The sequence below is a fragment of the Choristoneura fumiferana genome, chromosome 10 (assembly GCF_025370935.1).
Source record: "Choristoneura fumiferana chromosome 10, NRCan_CFum_1, whole genome shotgun sequence".
NCBI lineage: Eukaryota > Metazoa > Arthropoda > Insecta > Lepidoptera > Tortricidae > Choristoneura > Choristoneura fumiferana.
Genome location: NC_133481.1, coordinates 1,752,767 through 1,779,889, shown reverse-complemented (window position 1 = coordinate 1,779,889; position 27,123 = coordinate 1,752,767). Strand labels below are relative to the sequence as shown.

The following is a 27,123-nucleotide window of genomic DNA, read 5'->3' as shown; positions in this document are numbered from 1 at the left end:
TCTCAAGTATTTAGATGGTCGTGGGTTCAAGTTTGGGCTTGCACTTCGTGAGCTTTCCGGAATTAATGTGCATTTGACATTTACCACGAGGTTATGGTGAAGGTAAATAACATTTTGACTGCATTTTCTGAAATGTTGAATCTATCCAAAGTTCTATAGGAACGTTTTAACTCAAATTTGCATATGAAAGAAGATGCTCTGAATTGCATTAGTTACGGTCTCGTCGGTTAGTAAGTGATCGTCTAGCAAGACAATATAATGCAACTTGGGCGTTGGTTTTTTTTTAACTTAAGGGTGAAGCCAGACGAGCGTAATTTTTTGAGTAGCGAGTCTCGTAGTTTTGGTTTGACAAAAGTCCTTTTGTTTTTGTTTACAACTCATTTCGAGTCGCCGTGTGGCACAAACTGGACTTTTGTAATAAAACTGAATGCAGCAGAAATTACGCGACGCTCGTCTGAATTCACCCTAAATTTCTAGCCTTTCTGTATTTCACACACTACTTAGCACTAGTAGTTTTAGCTCTAACCGGCTTACTTTTTGTCATCCAGGATGGCTGGGCGGCCACGCAGGAATCCGTGACTCCCACAGAGACTCCAGAGAAGCTCGAGCCCGCCGCGAAAAGGGCTAAGAGCAAAACCTACGACATATCATTAAAGATTGCTCCTCCTGGTAAGTGTTGTTTGTTTCGTAGGATTTCCCAGTTCAGCATATTGATTTTACTTTGAGTCTTGGGGAATTTTCAGTTTTATTGGCGTTAAAAACCGAAGTCCTTAAAAATGTTATGCGTGAGAAATATAATAGTAGATTATTGTCGTCGCCTGGAAGTAGGCAATTGCTGGCTGAGTATGAGTTTAACTAATACGAAGCCAGCAATTGCTATTTCAGCCGAGACTAATATAAAGCTTTTCTCAAAAATGGTGAATAATTCTGAAATAGAATAAACTTTTTCTCAAAATATATTATAAAATTTAATTTTATTCCAATATTTTTCTTATGCTTTCCCGCCTTTTTTCATTAAAAATAAACTGCAGGTGTATTTTTCCACCGAAAACACCACAAGCTATTTCAGACCCAATAGAAAAAGTCCGGAGTTCCAACAAAATATCCATTAGACTTGGCTGTATACGACTTGTGCCAACATTTCCATGGCCTAATTAACTTAAAAAAAAAAATGTGACTGATTGCAGGCGTGCTAATTCATTATTGTCGAGCTAGCGCGCCTGCAATCTTTTTAACTTTTTATTTTTTCGCTGACCATAAACTATGCACTTCACCTTCTGATATGTAAAGAATCATGTCAACTTTTACGGACATTTTTGAGAAAAAGGTATTATATCCCTCTAAATCGTGTGCACCGTCAGAGAATGTTTTTTTTTTTTTCAGAACAACCTCTATCTTTCGGTGGCAAGAACAAACAAGCGGCGGGCAGTAAAAAAGTGGCAGGCAGACCTCGAAAATAAACTACTTTTATATACATACATACCAGCGTTTTAATTTCCCAAGTTTCGAGAGCATCGAATAACAAAACTTGTAGGAGAAAACATTTATTTTGCAAAAAGAAATAATCGATTTGATTCTTCAATAAAATTCGTATTTAGAGATACAAGTAAGTACTTATCGACTCTGTTATAAATAAATCTCACTTAAACATAACCGGAAATAATAATACAATTTTATTCGAGACCAAAAAGACTCATTATTAAACTTAATCTTCTAAGTTACATAATATCGCACGGCACGGGCCGTATATAAATAGATCACTATAGTATATGTACAGGCGGGCTACGCGTCGAGCTCGTCCTCGTGCTGGCTCGAGAAGTAGCTGACGAGGCCGCCGAACACGCTGCCGGCGTCCTCGCCCGCGCGCGGCTCGGGCTTGACGCCGTCGGGGGCGGGTGGCGCGGGGGGCGCGGGCGGCGGCTCGGGCCGCGGCGGCGACGGCGGCGGCTCCGCGCGCGGCGGCGGCTTCTCTGGGGCCGGCGGGGCGGGGGCGCGGGCGGCGAGGCGACCGGCCCGGGCGACGCGTACTGCGGCGCGTAGGGCCGCAGCGGCATGGTGTAGTGCGGCCGCAGCTGCTGCACGGCGAGGTAATGCGGCGGCGCGTCGGGCCGCTGCGGGGAGCGCGCGGGCGCGGGCGCGGGCGGCGGCGGCGGCTTGTCCACGTGCGGCAGGAACTGGTGCAAGCTCTGGTGCATGCGCTGCAGCGGCGCGGGGGCGGGCGCGGGCGGCGCGGCGCGCGGCAGCCCGAGCAGCGCGGACTGCGCGTCGGGGGGCGGCGGCGCGTACGGGCCGTACGGGCCGTACTGCGGCGCGTATGGGCCCAGCGGGTAGCGCGGCCGGCGGTCCTTGTTGTCGGTCACCTTGATCTTGGGGTGGCGCGGCGGCTCGGGTGAGGCGCGCGGCGGGGACTGCACGGGCGAGTGATACTCGGGCTCCGTCTTCACCTCGGCCTTTATCTTGATGGGCGCATCCTTGGGCGCCGGCGACGTCGAGGCCAGCGGGTTGGAGTTGGGGCGGGAGAGCGCCGCGGGGGAGGCCGCGGCGGGCGGCGCGTGCGGGCCGAGCGGGCCGTGCGGGGAGGGGGCGGCACACGCAGCCCGTGCGGCGCGCCCGGCCGCGGCGGCCGCGCGCGCGCCGTGCAGCTGCACGGGTGGCCCCGCGCGCAGCAGCCCGTGCAGGGGCCGCCGTGCATGACGCCGGGCATGTGCGAGCCCGGCGGGCCGTGGGACGAGCCTGGCGGGCCGTGCGAGCCCGGCGGGCCGTGGGACGAGCCTGGCGGGCCGTGCGAGCCCGGCGGGCCGTGGGACGAGCCTGGGGCCGTGCGAGCCCGGCGGGCCGTGGGACGAGCCCGGCGGGCCGTGGGACGAGCCTGGCGGGCCGTGCGAGCCCGGCGGGCCGTGCAAGCCTGGTGGGCCGTGCGAGCCCGGCGGGCCATGCAAGCCCGGCGGCCCGTGCGGACCGTGGGACGAGCCGGAAGGCCGTGCGGACCGTGCGAGGTGGGAGGACCGTGCGAGGCGGGCGGGCCGTGCGGCCCCGAGGGCCCGGGCGGCGCGTGCGGGCCGGGCGCGGCGGGCAGGCGCTGCAGGTGCGGCGCGTGCGGCGCGTAGGGCGGCAGCGGCCGGTAGTACTGCGGCGGGTATGCGCGCGCGGGCAGCCCGGGGTGGTGCACGTACATCATGCCCTGCGGCCGCACGCCATACGGCGCGCCGCCGCCACCGCCGCCGCCTCCGCCCCCGCTCCCGCCTCCGCCGCCGCCGTACATCATCGGACCTCTAAACGCACACAATATATTCGTTAACCAAAATCGAAGCTATAAAGACTTATACGAATCTGATCGTAATTCGCAAGACCGTGACAGCGGTGCGACCATCTGAGCACAAACATATTAGATGCAAAATTGTTCATTCGAAATGCTTTATTAAATAGAATTGAATAAATGTGTGGTGAGCAGTTATAGCGCACCGACTCTTTCTTTTGCAACACTAGAAACGCGACTACACGCTAAAACGTAAAACCGCTATGCGCCCTACACTGGAAAAAAAAACCAAATGTACAATGTGTCATGCGGCTTGGTATGGCATGGTGTCGGTGCGCGGTGCGCGGTGCAAGTACTGACCGGTATTGGTTGAGCATGTGCGGCATGCGCGTGATGACACTCGGCTCCTCGCTGACCGGCTTGAACGGCTGCGGCGACCCCGCCACCGACAGCGTACCTGCAATATGTGCGTACACTGTTACACTGTATTCAGATAAAGCCAAACAGCACTAGAGGCTAAATAGTGTTACAAATTGAAGTCAATCACTTGATTCAGGGAATTAATTAAATTTTACCCATAAAAATATGACTTATGGCAACAACTATTATTATTTTTACCAGAATTAGAGCAGTCCCAGAAGAAGATCTTTATATTATTTCGGCACAAATTCTTAATGTAGTTTATTTTACATATTTAAAATCCATTATTAAGTAAAAATTGTGATAATTTAATGTTTAACTAATTAATGAATTTGTAATGGATCATTTTGAAAACTTAAAAAAATATATATAATAATCTATTAACCCCCCGTATGCGAGAACAAAAAGAAGTACTCCATAAGTCCTATTTGTATTAATAACCACAAATTCTGCTGATTTAAAAAAAATAAAAATGCACGGATCCACGTTTTAACCATGCCAGGGGTTAAGTTGTACTAAAAATTTTGATTAAATAAATAAAAAGTCAATTTGTAATGCCACGGATTTAGAAAACCACAGTGTAACAATAACTCAACCTCACTAGACTTCACTGTTGGTCTTTACGCGGTTTACGATAGGGTTAATAAATTCGCAGGTTCCCAGTATTCCCAGGCACCTTGAGAGCGACAGTGACACATGACTGACCTTCCCGCATGTTCTGGTCGGCGGCGAGCGGACCCGCCACTGGCACGCCGCGTAATTCTGCTCTCACCTGCAAAACACAAATCGCAGAATGATTAAGTTCATACTTCGTATGTTTTTGTTTCGCCTTTGGTTGTAAGTCTCTGGTCAAACCGTGTAGTTATATGTATTTCAATCCAATTGTTAACAATGACGCCATTAACCCGACCACAGACATTTAGTGATGCGAAACCTTGAACCTTTGGCAAAATTACTAATCTGGTCAGTAAATCAATTAATTAATTAAATTGAATAGATATCTATTTTATTATCTACAATACTTGATTTAATTCCAAAGACTGTTCAATTCAATTCAATTATAAAAGCAGTAACTATTTTTTAATTTTAAGGTAAGTAAATAAAAATCGCTCATTCAATCGAGCATTAATCATTTTTAGAATGTCAAATTTTCCACCATCTCTACGCAAGTCTATGCTACTACCTACAGATTATACACATGTTTCATTCAAGAAATAACGTTCAGATCTTGAGGATTTTTCCAAATGAAAATTAAATATTGAAATCAATGAATTTTGGTGAAAAAAAAAATGATTAGACGTCTAGTTAAAAGACACGAATGTATTATTGATTCGATCCAGTGGGTGTTTATAGAAGATTTTTTATGAAATTGTTTTGTTTACATTTTTTATAAATTGGATTGATATACCGTATACAGTCTGTAGATAGGTACAGATCTAAATATGTCAAGATTGGTTTTTTGGAATCTTTTTGTATTTTTTATTTCAATTCCAAAATTTTACTTTTACGGTCATCCCGTAAAACCGAAATTGAAAATACAAACTGAAATATAGATGCACAGAAAAAACAGAAAAATAAGACCATCACTGGGAATAGAACCCAGGTCCTCGGTAATCCGTACCGCGTGCTATACCGCTACACCACTGATGGTCAACGGTACCGACACGAATTTCCCTATGCACCTCATATCTCAGCTTGTGTTTCTTACTTAGTCACTTAAGCAGCGACGCTAGCGACATCTATGCCGTAAGCCCTCAAACTTTTTTCGGCATTCCTTTGGAACTAACCGCTCACCCGGACAAGAGATATCGTTTCTAAATATTTTTTGTTGTGTATTTTTTTTGTTTTCTAAATATGTCAGCCAAGTTTGCGAAGCAATAGGTAGGTAGTGCACAATCATTATTACATGAACCATTTAGGGCAACATTCGGTTTTTTTTTCTTTTAAGAACTTGCTTAGTGTTTTTGCAAGTACTCAAATCTGTACTTTACTTTCACGGATTGATTTGCATGCAATCTGGCATACCTACTAGATATGTTTATAAGTTGGATTATCGCAAACTTGTACCAGCTCCACCTACTAATGCCTAGACCCCTTTTCTACGAGCACAGAACGAGTAATTCTACTTACCTGCAGCCTTGGCGCTGCGGGGAACCTCTGGTCCGGATAATCGGGATGCTTGGGCATACCCGGACTGCCGTACATGGGCATGCGCATGTCCGGGCCGTGTCCGGGCCGCACGGCGTACGGCACGGGCCCGGACATGGGGTACTCCGGTTTGATCTCTTTCTTCATTCGCTTGCTCTCCTGCATGGCGAGCCGCGCTAGTTTCTTCTCCTCGCGCTCTTTAGCTTTGAGCTCTTTTAGTTTCTCCTTCTCTTCCTTCTTTTGTATTCTTTCGATGCGTTTCGCTTCTTTCTCTGCTAGTTTTGCTTCGCGCTCTAGTCGTTTCTTCTCTTTTTCGAGCTGAAGATAATAATATGGAATTTTCATGATTCTGTTCACCTGTTTTTTAAGTAAATCTAATTTTAATAGAAATATCAAGATTGAATCCAGTCTTACCTGATTGGGTTTGATTGGTTCCTGTCCTAAATCTGTAAAAATAAAGCATCATTTATTAAATAAATTATAACACGAAATATTATAGACCAACCTTATGGTGTGGCATCCGTGATAGAATCCTTCAAATAGAGATGGATGATCAGGGTAGAACAATGTTAACAGACAACAGACGGAAGAGTGAATGCTAACGGGCTCCATTTGACCCTTTGAGTAGGTAATCCAATAAAAACATCCTGAAGTTTTTGGGCTTGCTTATATCTAGTAACCCATGTTATAAAAGAAAATCAAAACGCCGTCGAATCTTAAGTTGCATACCCACTTAGCATGAGGTTACATACATCTCTGAGCGGGCAAGCGGGATGGATGGATGGATGAAAGAAAGTGAAGGTAACCTTTTATCTTGACGCCGACGAGTTTGGAGAGCGCGTCATCGGGCGCGCTGCCCGACGCGCCGCCGCGCCCGCTGCGCCCGCCGCCGCGCGGGCCTCTGCAAACCAATCATTACATTATGTACCGTGTTTTTCTTCATTTCCGTCTGTGATTTCCGTTAACATTGACAGAATCAGCTCAGTTTATCGATAGAACCTGCCTGGTATTTACTTTCGAAAAATAAAAAATATTTACATAGATGTCAAATGGTGTCAAGGACTATTTTTCCACCGAAAACACCACAAGCTGTTTCAGACCCAATAAAAAAACTCCGGAGTTCCAACAAAATATCTGATACCGGCCATTAGACTTGCATAAGTTGGCATTTTCATGGACTTTTTAACTTTAAAAAAAAATTGTGACTGATTGCAGGCGTGCTAATTTATTATTGTCGAGCGAGCGCGCCTGCAATCTTTTTAACTTTTTAATTTTTCGCTGACCTAAAACTGACACTTCACCTTCTGGTATGTAAAGAATAATGTCAACGTTTACGGACATTTTTGAGAAAATCTAATATATAAAGAAATGTCAACTTTTACGGTCATTTTTGATAAAATCGAAGTAAAGTAGTGAATTTGTTACCTGCTGCCGCGTCCGCCGCGGGCGCCGCGGCCGCGCGCCGGCTTGCCGCCCGCCTCCGCCGCCGCGTCTGGAACAACCACCAACAAATCATACTTCGTTCGCGTTATACACAATCTGTCTGCTAAAAAGTCATATACTTTTTTAGATATTGAGCAGAGGATTCACAGTAAATACTTAGTGACCGTCGGCGTTGTAGCGTTTTGCACATAAGGAGTACTTTATTTCATAAATAAAAGTAAATACTTTTTTTATCTTATTAAAAGCGTTAAACATTTGGGTTGAATTTGGTAATGAGTTACTGATGATTTCCCACCAAAAAGCTTACGCAACCAATAAGACAGAAATGAGAAGCTAAAATATATGTTACTAGCTTTTGCCCGCGACTTCATCCGCGTGGAATAGTAACTTTGGAAAGTATTTAATTTATTTAGGGTACCTATTCTGCCAATAATAGCACATAGAAACTTCTACGGTTTACTGAAAATAACCTATTTTAATACATTGCTTTATATCTAAACTATTTCTTTTTGTTCTTCCATTCTTTGGTAAAACATAACTATTCTACCCTGCCAACACAAAAGGACTAATTCTTCATAGTGAGCTCTTGACATCTTACGTCCTTTATTGTAAGTTAGGAGGGTAGGATTATAATTAAGACGGCATTCTTACTAAGCATTGCTACACATATTTCTATACTTATAGTAAATTTGTTTGGAATTCCTTACGAACTTTCATTCCCATATTTTCAAGTAGGTATGAAAAATGACGAAATTTGAAAAGAGCCGGAACAAATGTTTTTTAGGGTTCCGTACCTCAAAAGGAAAAAAATGGAACTCTTATAGGATGACTTTGCTGTCCGTCCGTCCGTCTGTCTGTCAAGACCCTTTATCCCGTAAACGTGCGGAGTATTTATCGAGTTGAAATTAAAACCCTAAACTCAAAAAAAGTTATAGGGTACTTTCGGCTGTCCTAGAAACTTGAAATTTTGTATAAAGGAAGCTCTTATAGCAAATTTTATTCCCTAGCAAAATAAGTCAGAAAAATCTGAAAATCATAATTTTTCATGTCTGACTGTCTATGTTAATAAGCCATGTAAAATGACCCCACATTGCGTACATTTTGCTTATGAGCTTGGCTCTGCTAACACTTGATATTCATAAATACCTATGCACGGAACCCTTGACGCGCGAGTTCGAGTCGATTTTAACCGGTTTTAAGAAGAAGAATTAAAAAAAACGCTCGAACAATTATTTATCTCTTATCACGTGCCCAAATACCAAGTTTCATAAAGAAACATGGATTTATCTTCGATAATGACGACCTTCCATATGAGCTTTCATCCCCTATTTCATCCCTTCACAGGTCGAATTTTCAAAAAAGCTAAAACACATACCGACTTATTTCTTATTAAGTGCCTAAATGCCAAGTTTCATGGTTTTATTTCCAACAGCGACGAACTTCCACCATATAAACTTTCACCCCCTATTTCAACCCCTTAAAGCCTTTTTTTCGCGATAAAAGATAGCCTATGTTCTTTCCCATGGTCTATTCTATCTCTGTACCAAATTTCATCCAAATCGGTTCAGCGGTTTTTGCGTGAAAGCGTAACAGACAGACAGACAGACAGACAGACAGACAGAGTTACTTTCGCATTTATAATATTTATATGTTATATGTTATTTTATCATTTACGAGACAATATTAATTGAAGATTAAAATTAGAGGGCATTATTTACAATGTTAGCTATGGGTGTCAGTTTAGTAACAGTTAGTGACGCGCTGGATTGGATCGTTAAAGAAGTGTATACGCGGATACTATAACGAATACTATATGGATCTGATTATGCCAAGGATGTATTCACATATAGGGTTACGGATATCCGGCGCATCAGTAGTTGAAATCAAGTGTCATTTAATTACAAATGCAATTCTTAAAATTAGGAACTTAGGTTAAAGATGCGTTTACAACAAAACTTTCACAATTAAATGTAACATCCTCCTCAACAGAATCCAACAATCGCGCAGGGTAATAATGTAAGACAAAGTTTGAATGAAAAAAAATATAGAAAACATTTAATTTTACTATTTTTTTATTTTTAGTAGCTTTGACCCTACGTTTTACCATACAAAAGCTATGGGAGACGATTCCCGATGACAGCTTATAAAAACTACGTCATTTGATTGTCAGTAGGGTAGGATTGGGGTTATTTCGACCCTATTCCGCATCGACACCCATCAATCAGATTTACCACGCGATTGTAAGATTATTAGATTATATTTAGTTAAATATTGTCTTTAATAGATTTAAACATCAAACAATCACAAATACAAACGCATCTTCAACCTCAAGCGAGCATAGTGGTGCGTGTTAAAAGTAGGAAAGTATAAAAGCGTACACACATAACTTACTAAGATGCGCTTGCAGCTCCTCCTCTTTAGCCTTGGTGACGTCATCGGGGAGCTTCTCTAGCGGCACGACAGCCGTCTTGATGAGGTCGGAGAGCGCGCGCTGCGTGTCGTCGCTGCGGCGGCGCCGCTCGGCGTCAGAGTCTGACGTCACGTCCGAGTCGTCCACTTTGAACTCGTCCGAGCTGTCAGGCATGTGTTTTCCGCTGCCTTTGTGCATCTCCTGTAAGGACGACGGTAAGTTACCAAACATTGGCATTAGTAGGTTACAATTTTTAATTTATATAAAACTAAAATCAATCACTGAAAATAAAAATCTATAATTATTTAATAATGCCCTACCTAGTAAGTGAACAATTGTTTCCACTGCTGCTACTTATTTCATCTCCTCGCAATCAAAGTGAAAAGCAGAGTGTAAAACTCTAGCAAAAAACCCATTTTCTCCTCGACGTGTCTCTATCCACCCTCGCCGTACGGGCTCGGCTATATGAACGTCATGGGTAAAATGGCTCGTTGTACAATCTACTATTACTATTGCTATTGTATAGGATGTAACTCACGTCCTCAGACTCAGTGTTAGGCATCTCAGTGTAGTTGATCTTCTTCTGCCTGGTGCGGTGTTTGGGCGACCAGTCGTTGGGGTCGTCGCTGAGGCCGCCGTAGGTGACGCGCGCGCGCACGACGTTGCCCGCCGCGTCGTACTGCTTCAGCCCGCGGCTGCGCTTCTTGTGCGCGCGCTTGCGCCCGTGCGACTTGTCGCGCTGCGAACGCGACTTGGATTTCGATCTGAAACACGGGATTCAAAAGTAGCGACTTATGCTAACAATCATAATGAGGGCTATCGCGTATGAATTCACCACTAGAGGCGCTAGTGTAGCGTGAGGTCTCCGAAATGTCAAATCTCATAGATTTTGGGTGAGCTACCCGGGTTTATTTATAATTAAAATAATTTTGTGAATATTTTGCAATATCTGAAATTAATTATGACAAATATGCGTTCCGGGGCAATGAATGTCTGTGTTTTGAGACAGTTTTGTCTTTCAGAAACCTTTGTCCTCCCTTTTTTCCAAACAAAACGGGGACTATGCAACACTGTGGCATGCTCGATATTTTTTTGGTACGGTTTTAAGGTGTTTTAAATATGATTTTAATCTAAACTTTGCTTTCACGCCCGTAATAACAGACTTTGAAAGCCATACTTAAAAACCTCACGCAACACTGCGCCATCTAGTGAGACAAAAAACGATAGCCCTCATTAGGCTGTTTTCTACCGGATGTTTTCTTTTTTTAATAGACCGTGTTTTTCTTGATTTCCGTTAAGTTCGGCAGACGGCTCAGTTCATTGATAGATAGTTTAAAGAAGGACCATTAGAAACTACCTGGTTATGGACAAATAAAATAAAAAAAAACCTCTTCACGGTCATTGTTAAAGATCCATATTATAAAATTTACAAACTTGATGAATGACATTTACGTGACACAAGAGAAATAAAATAAAAAAAAAAAAAAAAAAATATTTCCCAAAATATGTCGCTGTAGCCACGGACATTAAAAAATGACATAAATTAATAACCTTTACACTGTTTTAATGTGCATTATTATGTATGTATGTATGTAAACTCTTTATTGTACAAAAGAATATTAACAAAATACAATTGACAAACTTTGCGATACTTGTACAAAGGCGGACTTATCCCTTTAAGAGATCTCTACCAGTGAACCTTTGAGTGGATGAAAGGAGAGGAGCAATACGTTAGGGTCCGACAAAGAGTGAGTTTAAGAGTTAAAATAGTGGAAGCTACTGAACAGTGCTTTAAACAATATAATACATAAGCTACAATATAAATTATCTTAATTCTTTATTATCTTTTAAATAGTACGAGTTAGGTCACTAATGTGTCGAAGAAAGAAGCTAACTTTATTTGACCTATTGAATGTTCTCTTAAAGTTAACAGAAGTCAAAATAACACGGCGTATATTGATAGAAATGTGATGTGACTCACTTGACTTTATGCGGCCACTCCTTGGCTCCGCTGGATTCACTGGAGCTGCCGGCGAATTCGCCCTTTTTCTTCTTTACTTCAGGAGACGATTCTCGAAGTTTCGGACGGTCTAAGTAAAGATTACATATTTTTTATAACGATCGTTATGCCGCCACCCTTATTGTCCCTTATACAATTTTTAGGTAAGATTAGATATAGTACATTGTATTCCATTTTGCAGCTATATTGATTCTACTATAAAAGCTTCCTTATGTTCTGCAACAGTACGGTACAACTGCCAAACAAATGTACAAACAATACTTTTAGATCAAGAAATACAAAACTTGGAAGACATAACCTTGAATATCTTAAAATAGAACTAATAAGAGACTTTAAAAAGTACCGCGATTAAGGAACTGGTTTTTGATGCCCCCCATAGTTGTCTGTGTTGTTTCCTGTCCAAGTGTCCATCTCTAGGGTTCTCCTGTTTATCGATAGGGTCGATAGGGTTGGGAATAAGCCTAGTGTGCTGTTGTGTACCTTTCTTGTCGATGCGGCTGGGGCGGCGGATGGGCAGCGAGTCAGAGGACCGCGAGTCTGTGCTGTCGCGCTCCGCTGACGACGATATCTCTTCCGATGAGGACTCCATGCTGAGGACACGTGGAAAGCTCGGTTGTAGTTCGACAGTAGAAAAGGCTAACCGTAGGTGCCGCGCCGTTTTACCAGTAGCCATTATCACGTGAATTACTTCAACTATTTTTTACAAGCTTTTACCTATTTAGTTTCACCTGTCCCGTTGTCTGTCTGTCTGTAATCAAATCTTGCAAGTTAAATTTGACCAACTTGCAGTAATCAGCTTGACTTGAAATTTGGAATACTTATGTAAATCGCGTGACAATACAATAATCTGGTGGTGACATCATGGTAGTCCAGCCAGCTTAATGGCATCGACTTGAAATTTGGCATGCAAACGTAGTTTGGGTGACAATGCAAGTAAAGTTGACAAAAAGTAAAGTCAGCAAAAAATCTTCGTATTAAAATCGAAATTTTTACCAAGAATTTTTTGAAGTTTTATTTCTTCTATCGCATCATCAATTTAAATTGTAACTTATGTGAGTGAGCGTGCAAAGAAAAAGCTTGTATTTTTATTTAAAACTGGTTAAAGCCGCGGGTTCACGGTGGAAGCCTGCATCCAACCTGCTCGATGTCGAGGTCAATGAACAGTGGAAGTCCTACAGCAACAAAAACTTATTATTTATTACATTATCTTCAGTGTATGTACTATCGTACCTGCTGCGGATAGCGGCCATTCTGTCCGCAGCACTAAGATATTAAAATACTGACCCAGTATCCTTAAAATCTTCATCGGTTTCGTCGTCGTCCTCGGACACGACTTCCAGCGAGTTAAGCTTGCGCGGCTTACGACGTTGCTTCTTCTTCTTCCTTATCTCTATCGGTTTACCCTGCGGAGAAGATATTACTTGATAAGTTAATAACTAAGAATAAAAGTTAAGTTTCGAGTGCTTGTTACAGCCTTTTAATAAAGATTCAAGACTTTGAATCCATTTAGTTAATGCATGAAGTTCCCAATCCGCATTGGGCCCACCTGGGAACTATAGCCCAAGCCCTCTCGTTCTGAGAGGAGGCTTGTGCCCTGCAGTTCGTATATAGGCCGAGATGATAATAATGATAAGTTAATGACTCGACACCACTAAAAAGGAAAACATAGTTGGATAGCTCAAGCGATTTTTGATCATTGATCTGGTCAAAAAACCATGTAGTTCAAGGTTACGCTTCCGTACAAATGGAGTGGAAGTGGAACGCAGACGTGCAGAATCTGCCCAAACCCATCAGGTGAACGGTGAACTCCACGTTTTTTCTTGCCCCCTAATGTGATTGCATCCTATGCTTTTGTGCCAAACATATGAGCAAACTGTAAACCATGGTCACCCACTTACCTGTGCAATGGCTTCCTCGCGCTCGGCCTTGAGTTTCTCCTCCTCAGCCGCCTCAATGATGGTGGATATGTCTTTACCGCGGCCCTGGTTGCCGGCGCTCGTCGTCGGCTCCACGTATTCCTCCTGTTACAAATAAAGATAATGACTATGTACCATCAGCCAAATAAGTGGTCTATCAATTTCTAAACAAGTTCCTATCAAATGATTATGTCGCTAAAGTCGAACTTCCAAGTTGACAGACACGTCTATTGGCATTATTGTTTTTTGACATTCAAACGATTATCAGCTTTAGGGTGGTAGACCACATATTTGGCTGATGGTACGACGCGGCACGTAACTGTAAAAGAAATTAAAGAATAACATATTCATAAACCAATTGAAACAGATTTTACCGAAAAAAATCTATTACTCTCTAAAGTTTAGGGGCTAAACGAATACCTAGGAGTAGGAGATAAATTGTAGGAACGTAAGTATTAAAAATACAAAACTATATTTGGGGTTACAGTACACACACACAATTTTTACCAGACAAAAAAGTGCGAAATTGAAAATGTAACTAATTGTTTTACTGCTACTGTATTTTTTTTGTTTTTCCGTGTAGTGTGGGGTTTGAATTACACCTCTCCATTTCTTCCTTGGATGTCGTAAGAGGCGACTGAGGATATAGGTTAAGGTATACCGTGGGCGACAGGCTAGCAACCTGTCACTATTGTACCGTTTTTGTCAAACTTAAAACCTAAAATTGCTAAAAGTGGCTCTGAAGCGGTAACGTTTCGTGTGCTCTGCCTACCCCATTTAGGAATACAGGCGTGATGTTTGTGTGTTGTGTGTGTATTTTACTGCAATGCCCTTGCACTATCCATGTATAACACCGTTAATGCGCAGAAGTTACAAAGTGTCATCGCGGGGGACAGGGCGATGCGCGGGGCGGTCGGGGCTGGCAAACGCCGATTGGCTGACATGTCCAGTGCGACCTCCGAGGCTCCGAGCAACCAGTTGTTGGGTGTGCTACCTTGATGGCGGAGCTGATGAGGCGGTCGTACTCCTGCGCGTGGTAGCTGACGGGCAGCTGGCGGCGCGCGCGCAGCCGGTACACCGCGCCCGACGACGAGCCCGACGAACACTCGCTGCCGCTGCCGCTGCCGCTGCCGCTTCCACTATCTGAACCTGAACACAAATATTACCTCAATATTAACTTGGCGGAGTACCTAAGTGGTCTAAGAAGCAACTAGTCTAAGTAGCAACTGGTCTAAAATTATTTGACACAATGTCGACCGCGGAGCTCCTATTCCGCGTGGCCGAGGCGGTTCGCGCCTTGACGCAACTCTAACCTGACCTAACCTGTTTTTTCAGTTGAGTTAGACCAGTTGCTACTTATACCAGCTGCTTTTTACGAAGTGATACTATACCACTTTATCGTATACATTTGCGATGTGGCGAGCGTTCATTGCGTAGCCGCTTCGCTTGCTATACGGCAACCATGTAAATACTGTATTTCATACTTGTTTATTATTTAATTGATTTTACCCACTGATATTTATTTTTGTTGTTGTTTTTACTGTGATCATGTTTTTTATTGTATTTTTATTATTCTTATCGGTCTTTTTATTAATTCCTTATTTTTGACACGTCTGAAATGTGATGTGTGATTTTCAATAAGAAATAAATCTATCTATCATGAAATTTATCATGAGCTTTACTGTGAAGGATAAATTTATGAGGAAACCTTTACACACACCTGTAAAGAAATTCAATAGTTGTGTGAAGTTCCCAATCCGCACTAGGCCCGCGTGGGAACTACATCCCAAGCCCTTTCATTCTGAGAGGATGCTTATGCCATAGTGCGCATGTTGCAGCAGCCGCTGAGACGCGTTGCTCCGAAGACGAAGGGCTACGGATTAGCCCGAAACATGTCGAGCTAAACTCGGTTTAAGACGTGAGTTATCCGGGTCAATATATTTAATATCACGCTTATGCCCTTCAGTAGGATGTTATTTTTTTTGTTTAGCTATAAAATCAAATGTAACAAACAAACACATCACAAAGAATCAGATTTTGAACTTGATTTATAATCGCTCTTTAACCCATATTTAAATTTATAAATTAATAAGTGTCTTCATTTTGTTATGATATTATTTGATATTGCCGCCACAGTTACGGACGCTAGGAGGCGCTGACTTCGTGCATCCGGCCAATAAATTAAATATGTATCTATAAAAAAAATAGCTACCTTTAGCGCCTCCCAAGAACCGTTGATGCAACACACAAACAGGCAGACACGTAAGTTTCGACATTTGTGCTAATAAAATACAAAGCAACTCTAAAAGACGATGAGTTTCATAATATAACCCGAAAGAATCAGAACATGTGTACTAACATGCGTCTTATTTGAGTGTCAAGTACAGAATGTGGCCGGCGACGCCTGCGGTCGTCGTGATTCGCGAAATGCCGCGTCAGCGGTCGCAATGTTATGATAAATAAACAAATACCTAGGAATATTTAACTTCGAATCGGAGCTAAACTTTATGTTCAAATTAAATTTTGCTTCATTTTTTTTTTGTGTTGCGAAAGCGTGTGTGTGCGTGTGTGTGTGTGTGCGCGTATGTGTGCGTGCGTGTGAGTGTGCGCGTGTGTTTTTTTTATTTCAGTATTGTTTAATCGCCCGACTCGCCCGATGATGGCGATCGCCTGCGATACCTATCATTTAATAATATTGTAAATCAGTTTAAAAAAATATATAGTACCTCGTTGAGTTTCTTGCCGGATTCTTCTCAACAGAGGTTTACCGAACCGGTGGTATTTTTTTTTGACATTCATAAGTGCTTGTTATATATAGCCTAAATTGAATAAAGATATTTTGTCTTTGACTTTGATGATGCGGACAGTATTAGAACACCCGGTCTCACCGTCTTCTTTGTCGTCGTTCACCGGCGCCGGCGGCGCCTCGGGCTCCAACAAGCGGAGCCGCGCGCGCTCCGCTTCGACGCTCGCAAACAGCTCGTCGTATTTCACCAGCTCGCTCTCCAGTGAGCTTATAAGCATTTCCTGGAACAAGGATAAGTGTGAAGAGGGTCCCCATTCAATGCGGAATGTGAACCGCGCAGTGTGTTTTGTAGTGTTAAAAATTGTTAGTGTGCAAATGGATGAATACCTACTTTATTGATTCAGGTGTTTTTACGGAGGTCTATGACAAAATTAAAGATACGCGCGAAAAACAATTACCGCTCCTGGCAATCGGGTAAAAAACGAGACGGCAATATGTTGTTTTTAATTCGTTTAAATGAATAATTTTGTAAAAATAATTTTACAATACATAATCAATATTGTATTGTCTAAGCAAGTCCGAAATGAAATAACGTCAAAATTGTACACGAATTTAAACAATAAACGTTACTCATTCCAACTAGTAACTGAGATTTGTCTACTTTAATAAAGTACACAATCATCTTTACTACATTACAGACAAATTTCAAACGTACATCTTAGCTACGATTCAAACTTATAAAAAGAGATTAAAAATAAAACACATTTTTTTACAGCAATTAAATTCATATGCTTTGATAATACAATATAGAAATATAGGTAATGAATTGTATGTACGAAATGGGCAAATTGTTAGAACTTTACAAGGCATAGTCAATACAAACAATAACCGTTCCTTATTTATTTGACTATTCGGAGACGCGCAGTTGGTAATAACAAAAAAAAAACATAAATCGTAACACAATGCAACTACGCTATGCCACTTCCAGTCTGCGTTAGCTCCGTCCGAGTTTCGTTGTCTTGTTTACAACTCGGGCGCACGGATCTAAAGCAGAGTTTAAAGTAGCAAGAAAAATCTTGCAAGTTGCATTACATTGCGAGGCCGTAAAGCCAACTAGTTGGTAGTGGTCAATCGAGCGCCGCAATGTAATGCAACTTGCACGATTTTTCTTGCAAGTCTAATCTCGGCTTAACCTGCATTAGCAATAAGTATCGGCAAAATGCTGTCGGAGTGTTGTTTAGTTACCTACCCTCGTTTTATGTTCTCGCTCATTAAAACATGCATGTTTAATTTTAAGTTCTCATAATAAGTGAATTGTAAATTCTTAATGAGAATAAATGATCTTTAAACCTATATTTTATAGTTGGTACCATCGACATCTATGTACCTATAGACTGCATATTCTTTAGATCAAAACGGCGCACAAAATTTGTTCACAGCGCTGATTTGTGAACCTTTCACTATAGTTTGTTGACGTCCGTGACAGGAGTTGTGTCAAAGTAATATTGATGATTGATGCGCCGCGCGCTGTGTTCCACCAAACAGCTAGTCTAGTGCCGTAAGGTACATAGATGGCAAAAGTTAGTACAGTATACAGTAATCATTGTTTAAATGAATGATTACGAGTTTAAACGATCGTTATTAGTAATTTACCGAGGCGGAAAATCGAATCTTATTCAAACGTAGCGTCAGACGCTACCCACGAGACATACGACATACCCGCGTATTCGACATTTTATAATAAATGAGTTATCCAAGGGTGGCGTCACAGATCGAAAAGAAAGTACCAGAAAATCTACTTTATGTTAAAAAGGAAAATGCTTTATTCAAATGATTTAATAGGTATTAACTAACATTGATGTAATAAACGTATATGTCCTACAGTGGACGTCCTAAGGCTGAGATTATGATAATAAACGTAGATATATGTATATAGGTAGAGCATGGAGTTTGTGGTAGAGTTTGACACTAAGGAATGTCTAGTGTACCTAACCTTAACTTTAGCTTGATTCAGATATATGATAGTAACACTGTAGAATAAATTGCTTTAAATTTATGTTAATAAATAGCTATGTAATGTAAAAACCTGACATAATATTAATAAATGTTCTGAATAATTACTTAACTATAATAATTGACATGTGTAAATATAATAGTATTATTCTGTCTGTAACATTTGTATCTTTAATGTAAATATTTAATTAATTTTGGTCCTGTATCTCAAACACAATGTATATTGTTTCTCAATAAATAACTAATTAACTAACTATGAAAGAGTCTAGCAGGCTAAGCTAACAAGAGTGGCCCCCGCAAGGGATTTGGTTGTAATTTGAGGTTCAGTAGTGGCAGGACCTAAGAACACTATGCGTAATATCAGCCTTCGATCTTCTTTTGTTTCAGACTTATTCAGAAAATGTCAAAAAATCAAGGTAATTTTTGAACTGTTATTTTAGCTAAACCAAGCAAGCGAGAGTACCCAAACAAATTCAGAATTAAGGAGCATAATATGGGGTTCATAATGCATATTTTTACAGACATTCATATCCTTGGACTTGGATGAAAAAAATATAGTTTTTTTTTTGCTTCATTTTTTTGCCACTTCTCGCGGAGACACTCCAAATCTATGCAGCCATTTCAGCATAAAGGAGTAACAAGCATGCACACATTGCATGCATGCTTGCACCCACAAACTTTCACATTTATAAAATAAAAGTAGCAATGAGATAGAGGGCAGGAATGTATCCTGTTTTTTGACGAGTTTGTGGTTAAAAAATAATAAAGCTAACATCAGATGGGGGAGGCCTATGTCCAACAATGGACGTCCTACGGCTGAGATGATGATGATGAAAGCTAATATTTGTAGACTTCTTTATTTTAGTTATGTCTCAGAAGGAGAGGGCTTAGGCCGTAGTTCCCAAGTGGGCCCAGTGTGGATTGGGAACTTCACACACAGCATTGAATTGCTTCGCAGGTTTGTGCAGGTTTCCTCACAATGTTTTCCTTCACTATAAAGTTTATGGTAAATTTCTAATGTAATGATGATGATGATGAATTAGATCTCAATCAAGCACAACAATCTCCTTAACCTTGTTAAACAACATCACATAACAAGAACAAAATTCCTGTTTACAAAGAAAAAGCTATTCAATGTAGGTAATACAAATTTATATATCGCACCTTTGCGCAAAACTGTGACATCTGGTAATATCGCAACTTTGGAGATAGCAGTTTTGTCGCAAAGAAGCGATATGTATTGTATAGGTACATCTTGTATGCTAATCAAAAAGTTTAAAAGAAAGCAATATATTTACAATTAACAATTACGAAACTGGCTGGAAAAATTCAAATGAGGGGTACAGACATGCAAGCTGTCAACAGATGGTAACAAATGTGAATTGATAAATCTGTTTTTAAAAGCATACTTGAAAAAATATATCAAGGGTTATGGTAGGTTATGTTCTAATTCGAAAAAAAAACAATTGAATGCATCTCATCTAAGTGAACTGTAGGACACTAAATTCTTACGGGGAAACTACTTCAAATCGAAAACGAACATCAACGACCAAACTATAACGATAAAACATAGGTACTTAACCAACCTAACAAAATACTCACGCAAGGAAAACATGGGGTCTAACGATGTTAGATAGGATAGGTAATGCACCTACCTATTAGTTTGACTCAGTTCGAAGTTCAGTGTACAAACTTTACATACAGTCCGTGAAAATGTGACCGGAAGATAAATAAAAAACTTACGTGATTACACGGCGGACAAAACCAATCTCCTTCAGGTACCAAGAACAACATTGGTTTCAGGCAACTCGCGTGATAACCGGCATCGCATTTATCACACAACAGAATCCACTCAGGCTGCTCTCCGCTGCCGCAGCGCTTGCAAAAGCCGTTGTCCGCGCCTAAAATATTAATTAAATTAAATTAAATAACACTTACCTCTAAATAACGCCCACATCAAAATAGTTTGTTGAAAACAATTTCCCGCGGCGTCGTTCGTTGCGGTTTGACAGTTTTTCTTTTTTTTTCTTTTTTTTTTAAACAACTCTGTTTCCGACCAGTGTGTGGATAGTTTTAAGATAACGTTAGGGTGGGTCCACATTTGTATCATTTTAGCGTTTCGTATTTCGTGTTGAGTATACCCAGTGCCATCCACGAAGACGCGTGATTTTGTCAAAATTAGACATTAAAGACATTGTAATAAGAACCACGGCACGCGTCATCGTGAATGACTACATATAGCACCGGTAACGTGATCATATATTATTTAGTTACCTACGACACAAAAAAAGATACGTGATCATGGAAGACATATGTGCAAGGCTACTCCGTCCCTTTTACTCTCCCGTTAAATAATATTAACGAGAGATATTTGAATCTCGAGGCTTTCTACTGAGAAAATCGTAGCTCGTGCAGGACAGCAGTGACGACATAATCCGAAGTTAGACCTTCGTTTCGCGCTGTTCCGATCACGCTAATAATATTTAACACGAGAGTAAACAATATGAACTTCATACTTCGCATTTCGAAGTAGCCCACCTGCATTTAAGCGACCAAACTAAGGATCATGACAATAGTGAAGAGCTATACGATAAAATTACACAGATGTGCACCCATCTTAAGACTTTCAGAGGAAGACGGAATAAAAAAAAATCAAGAAAAAATTAAGATGTTTATTTCAAAGAAATTGAAAAAAAAAAAAACTTTTCACCACATGCAACGCAGGAACTTTCGGTTAGGTAATATCACTTACCCTCTTGCAAGGTGCGCGCCCTTTTCAGTGGTTCACTCGGTTCCCCTGTCTCCAAATCGGATTCCGGCGAGAATTCATGATCCGATTTCCCAAACTCAACTAGAAACAATTAACAGATTTTAAAATAAACTTGGTCAATCAAAACCAATCAAATTATCAACCAGCCGTTCAGTTTCGAGTCTAAGTTGAAGCATATTCGCTTGGTGTTTTTGGCGAATTTAATTCAGTGTAATTTTATTTAATGCATTCTTTTTTTAACTGCAAACTTAACCCAGGGGCTTCGCGGAATAAACAAAATGAGATTCGTTTACGTGCGTTAGTAGAACTTAATTTCTGTAGAGATCAATGACGATTATAGTGGATACTAGAGGGTTTATAGAAAAAGGGGTAGCAAAAGGATGAAATAATGCAACTTTTGATCATTTTAATACAAGAAGCAGGGAATCGGCGTTCCTCACGGTCGGGCTCGACGGGCCGGTCGGAGAGGTCGTCAGAGTCAGAGTCCGGGTCGCTGGAGTCAGCGGCGCGCCAGACGGCGCGGCGGTTGCGGGGCGCGGAGCCCGAGCTTGCACTTCCACTCGCTCGCCATTCCTCTTCGTCGTCCTTGCTCTGGAAAATATAGGTTACTATTGGACGCCCGACATGGGAACACACCAATATTACTGCCCAAATATAATCTGTTGTCGCCAGTTGCTAAAAAAAACACCTTCCTAACTCATTACAAATGCGGCTCGCTAAGAATAACTTTAAAACAGTTAATACTCCAATATAATACGGCAGTCGCGTCCGCTAGCACGACGGGCCGTGCGTTTAACGAGAGCTGAATGCCATACGGTTCGCGATAAGAAAGCGGCAGTCGCTATTCCGAGACATTATCATAATACTTATCAAATGTCGGCGAATAGACTTTAAACTTCGGCGTGGAGATATAGGCGTAGAGGGGGGGCCGGGTGTGCCATGCCCACTCCAGTATGGTCTACTGTCCACCCCAGGATGTTGGGCTACTGATTCTAAACTAATGGACCACAGCAAGGAGTATAAATTTAACGATGCCGTCACTTTCGCAAGTTAGTTTTATCTCTTTTCTACTTTTTGCTGAGAATATCTGGAAATAGTTTTTTTTGTCACAAACCCTCTTCTTGTGTATCATCTTTAGCTCCCTCAGAGCGACTTCTTCGAGCTGCCGTCGGTCCGCTTCTTCTTTGATCTTTTGCTGTGCGATCCGGCGCGACTGCCGCACCGGAGTCGGATCTGATTCGTCGGATTGAGATTTCGCCGCCTTCTCTTTGCCTTTGGGCTTCTTCTTGAGAACTTTCTTTCCGGTTTTCTTACCAGCTGCAAAGGATAGACGAAGTCTGTTATGTAGACGAAAGTATCGTGAACGTGAGTTGTAACTCACTCCAAATACACCACCCACATACTTTACATTACATGTATGTTAAGAAGGAAAATGGAATAAGAGAAAGAAGGAAGAGAATTAAATTTGAAATCTAAGAAAACTTTTTGAAAAACAAAATAAGATCCAAATGGATGAGTGAAAATGTAATCCTTACCTATACTGTACAATGTTTCTTCCTCGGAATCATCACTGGATTTCTTCTCAAGCAGCTTAGCTTCAACCTTTTTTCTAGAAAAACAAAGAACACATTACATACATAAAATTATACCCAAGTCTCTTGTTTCCGTATCAATATATTAAAAATTCCATTTACCTTGATGAAGTGATTATTTTCTTGGGTTTGATTTTCAGCCGCTTACCACTGGTTATAGGCATGTCATCCTCACTTTCACTTTGAGATTCAGATTTATTTTTATCACTATTTGTCGCATCCAAAAGGGATCTCTTTAGAGGCTTAGATTTATTTTTCTCCTTTCCATCAACCTTATTATTACTTTTGTCTAATTCACTATTATCTACCTTATTCTGTAATATCTTTTTTCTTTTAAACTTCCCTTTATTTGCTTTAATTTTCTTTCTCATGGCTATTGAGTCTTTTTCTACATGTTCTGTATTAAGATTGTCATTGTTTTCATTGTTTTCGGTCTTAACTTCATCTTTATCTACGTTGCCAACAGTATCAATTTCTTTTGAATGTGATTCGTCAACATCCTTAGGGGTAGGTTCTAAGCGTAACTTTTTGGGAGGTAGATCATCTTCCGCCTTTTTCTCTTTATCGGGGCTTCCTTCTTTTTCAGTCTCTGTATTATCAACACCATCTAGGTCTGAAGATACACTGCTTTTCCTTTTTTCAATAATACTGGTTTTATTATCTTGACAGTCTGCATCTGATGCGGGTGACAACTCTTTCTTCTCATTTAGCTTTAGCTTTCTGGATACATTAAGCTTCTTTTTAGCTTTACCTCTGGTTTTCTTGATATTATTTTTGTTCTGAGTTTCACTATCAGTGGTTTTGTCATTAGCACTGCCTTCTCTTTTCAAGTCATTATCATTAGCACTAGAATTAGATTTCAAGCTATCCGACCTGCTAGGTTTTCTAACGCAATGCTTCTTGGTGTCCGGTTTTAATACTTCAGAGCTATCATTAGATTGCTTTTTTAATGACCGCTTCGTAACTGACGGCATACCGCTTTTTAACCTAACATTTTTAACCATTTTAGTTTTACTAGAATCTAAATCTATATCATTTACAGTATTTGAATGTTCGCCATTTACACATTTTTCTTTATTGTTTTCTTCATCTAAATTTTGTTGATCATTAGTATCTTCCTCTAGTAGCTCAGGGTTTCCGGTTTCATTATCGTAACCACAACCTTCACCATAAAAATACATGACTGGTTCACATATTTCTTCACCTATAAAGTAGGAGCTTTCACAGTCAGCTCCACTTCCTTCACCTGTTACTACCATTACTGGTTCCTCTATGGCTTCACTGACTTCATTACCATCATCTGTTTCACCAGATTCTAATTTTGAAGGGCTTTTAGACGTTTCTTCACTCTGAGGGCTAGCTTCCTTTTCTTTATTGTCGCCTTCATTTATTTTTTCTGTAACTTCAGACTCTTTTTGCTCCTTTTCTTCGGCCACAACCTTTTGATCATCTGCCATTTTTACTTCTTCTGACACAAATTCATCGCATTTTCCAGTTTCTGGATGAATAATTTCTGATTTTTTGTCATCAGTTTTCTGAGCAACATGCTGATCTTTCTGTTCAATTTCAGTTTTATGTTCTATCTTTTCACCCTGTATCACCCCAGAACCTCCTTCCTGTGCATCCTGTTCATTTTGATCTATTTTTACATCTTGGTTTTCTGTTTCTTGATCTAACGCTTTAGCTTCTTCCACTGGTGGTTTTTCTGCTTCTGCATCATCCTTACTTTTATTGTTTTCAGATTTTAAATTATTAGATTTCTTATCAGCTTTAGATTCTTCATCATCATGCTCTGATTCAGACTCTGGGCTCAAAAACTCTTCATTTTCTTCTTCTACTTGTGTGCTCTGGGGTTTCTGAAAAGAAAAACATTTAATGAGAAAAAACTTAGTATTCTATGTATGTATATGGTTGATGTTTAGAGCTAAGTTCAGATGTCTAGTTAGCTATTGGGATTGATTTATTTTCGTATGGTGTTTAATAGAGAGTTGGCATTATTTCCTATCACATTACTTCAGTGGGCTGGGCAGCATCAGTACTACTGGAATCTTCATTGGTATTAGATACTGTTGATGGATAAATTTCTTCTCCACTCTTTAATTGTCCTATGACTTTAACTAATTCTTCTCGGTTCCTGTAACATTAAATAAATAACACATAATTATACAATACTTTTAAAATAAAATGGCTCAGGTTGTTTTCCTAAATGTTTATTTCTGAAAATGTCTGTGATCTTCCAATGTCAGCATACCTATTTAGTCAGCTTAATCAAATTGACTTCTAATTTAAATGTTTGTAGTTTCAAAAGGTCTGATGCATAATGTTCACATTCATATAATTTCAGTTTTGGCTTTGGCCTAGTATCAGTATTAACATAAGTTATCCTTTTTTCCATAATGTGAGCTTTTTCAGTAAGTTTCTTGACTTATTGTTTGTTTCAAATAATGTCAATTTCTTTTTAAAAGCTTAAATTTTAAGACATTATAAAATACCATTTTTGCTGACTGGATATTTTAGGAATGTGGAAACATGGGAATAAGACCTTTCTGGAAAGGAAACATATGAAAATGGTTATTCTTGGTGACTGATATTATGATATCGCAGCATTTTGAGAAGGCAACATTAAACAACAGAGATCTGAACATTTTGGTAAAAGGACATAATGAAAAAACAGATAATTTAAACCCTAAGCCCACAAAAAGTACAAAGACAATAACCATATTTCTTCAACAAGAAAAAAAATTGTTTTGTTAACAATGAATAGTCAGCGGTGTGCAGTGAAGGTGGGTACTGCGTGTAGATCCTCACTGCATTTCACTGGATGCTTACGCCAATATTCCTTGATCAGGCATATAACAAATCATGGTTCCAAGCCCAGCTAGAATGACTTTAAATATGATTCAAGCTACAATATTTCATTTAAATCAGCCAGGACTAATTATATCCATTTTGACAATAAAACTCTTAATACAGCTATGTTATAACCATCAAAATTCACTAAAAATGCAACTTAGCCATACCTCGCTATTAACTGCCAAGTTTCTTCATCCTGATCTTCTTTGTACAAGCAGAGATTGGCCTCCTCGTCTACTTGCAGCCAGTACACGCAGCCATTCTTGTCTCGTCCGATGGGATCCAACCGCAAGTCTTTACATGATAGCGCATTCACAGCAGATTTGAATTTAGCATGACATGTAAATTGGTACTCTAGCAAGATCTGCAAAACAATAATAATTGATAACAGTACTAGATTATGTTCACAGTATCATTAAAGATAATAAATGATTCAGTTGTGTGACCTTCTCCAACCATAGTGAGAGGCACTTAAGTGCTAACATTGTAGTTTTTATGTCAGATCAATACATTCTGTATACAATAGAAACTACCTGTGATACTTTCATCAACTTTCTAATTTATTGCTGCACATCTTAGTTTATACTAGTTAAGTACCTTTAAGGTTTTTAGCTTGACTTCAGTGCTGGCTTTTTTATAGGAGAAGCGTTCGATCTCCCAGGCCTCCTGATGGTGGCCCCTCTGGTGACAGAACTTGATGAGGCAGCGCTCCCAGCGGCCGCTCTGCACGGACTTGAGCGCGCGCCGCAACAGCCGCAGGTGCAGCTCTTTCAGCGCATCGGACACTGCACAAACACCACTCTCAACACTGTTTGTTTATATTTCTACAACACTCGCGTCACAATAACTCACCTTCCTCCGTATTCTCCAAAAGCTGCTGCAATTTCGCTATCGACGGTATCTCTAGCCCGTACAATTTCCCGAAAACCTTCAAAAACGAGTAGATAACGGCGAAATTGGGATCATTCGTACAGGAAATTTCACCGTCAGACGCCATCGTCGAAACTCAGATAGTTTTTATACTAAACATCGCTATGTGGCCGTAACTATTGATATACGATTGCTTCACTTAAATCTACTTTAAAATTGTATAAAATGTACATGATTCACGAAAATATCATTTTAAATGTGCACAGAATTCATTATTTTCTTATTTTCTAGTAATAAAATATAACTCGATTGACAGCCATCGTGCCATAAACTAACATATTTTGTTTTTAATGTGTTTTGTACCACAGATGCGATATTTCCCACAAAAAGCAAACATCATCCGAAACGACGCATCTTTCATAAAAAAAACGGCCAAGAGCGTGTCGGACACGCCCGAAATAGGGTTCCGTAGCCATTACGAAAAAATTAAGTAGTATTTTTCTAAGAATTTCGTATTTTGTACGGGATATTCCAAGTTTAGGTATATTTTATACCTAAGGCTGCTATTTACTCTTAAACTACTAATAATTCTCAAGAAAACTTTACCGTTATAGTTTTCCTTGTAAGTTTGATATACCATCCTGATTTTTTTCAAATTTTTCCACC

The 27,123-nt window shown here is 40.6% G+C and overlaps 1 protein-coding gene and 1 long non-coding RNA gene across 2 annotated transcripts; one reads left to right on the top strand and one right to left on the bottom strand.

Moving 5' to 3' along the window:
- Nucleotides 1–552: 552 nt before the first annotated feature.
- On the top strand, nt 553–1,478 carry LOC141431827 (uncharacterized). The gene is made up of 2 exons (XR_012451755.1): nt 553–669; nt 1,384–1,478. It is a non-coding gene; the product is annotated as an uncharacterized lncRNA (long non-coding RNA).
- A 304-nt stretch (nt 1,479–1,782) lies between these two features.
- LOC141431714 (uncharacterized) lies at nt 1,783–26,781 on the bottom strand. Its single transcript, XM_074092894.1, has 27 exons — nt 26,440–26,781; nt 26,185–26,372; nt 25,755–25,951; nt 24,748–24,868; nt 22,837–24,590; nt 22,678–22,751; nt 22,257–22,459; nt 21,583–21,733; nt 21,125–21,223; nt 20,116–20,273; nt 16,502–16,640; nt 14,608–14,762; nt 13,596–13,718; nt 12,982–13,100; nt 12,178–12,287; nt 11,659–11,767; nt 10,216–10,441; nt 9,659–9,878; nt 7,250–7,316; nt 6,631–6,725; nt 6,239–6,270; nt 5,807–6,142; nt 4,382–4,448; nt 3,617–3,713; nt 2,561–3,272; nt 1,956–2,471; nt 1,783–1,875 (listed from the first exon to the last, which is right to left on the bottom strand). The coding sequence occupies exons 1-27, from the start codon at nt 26,582–26,584 to the stop codon at nt 1,783–1,785; spliced, it is 6,306 nt and encodes a 2,101-aa protein (XP_073948995.1). The 5' UTR covers nt 26,585–26,781.
- Between the last annotated feature and the right edge of the window lie 342 nt (nt 26,782–27,123).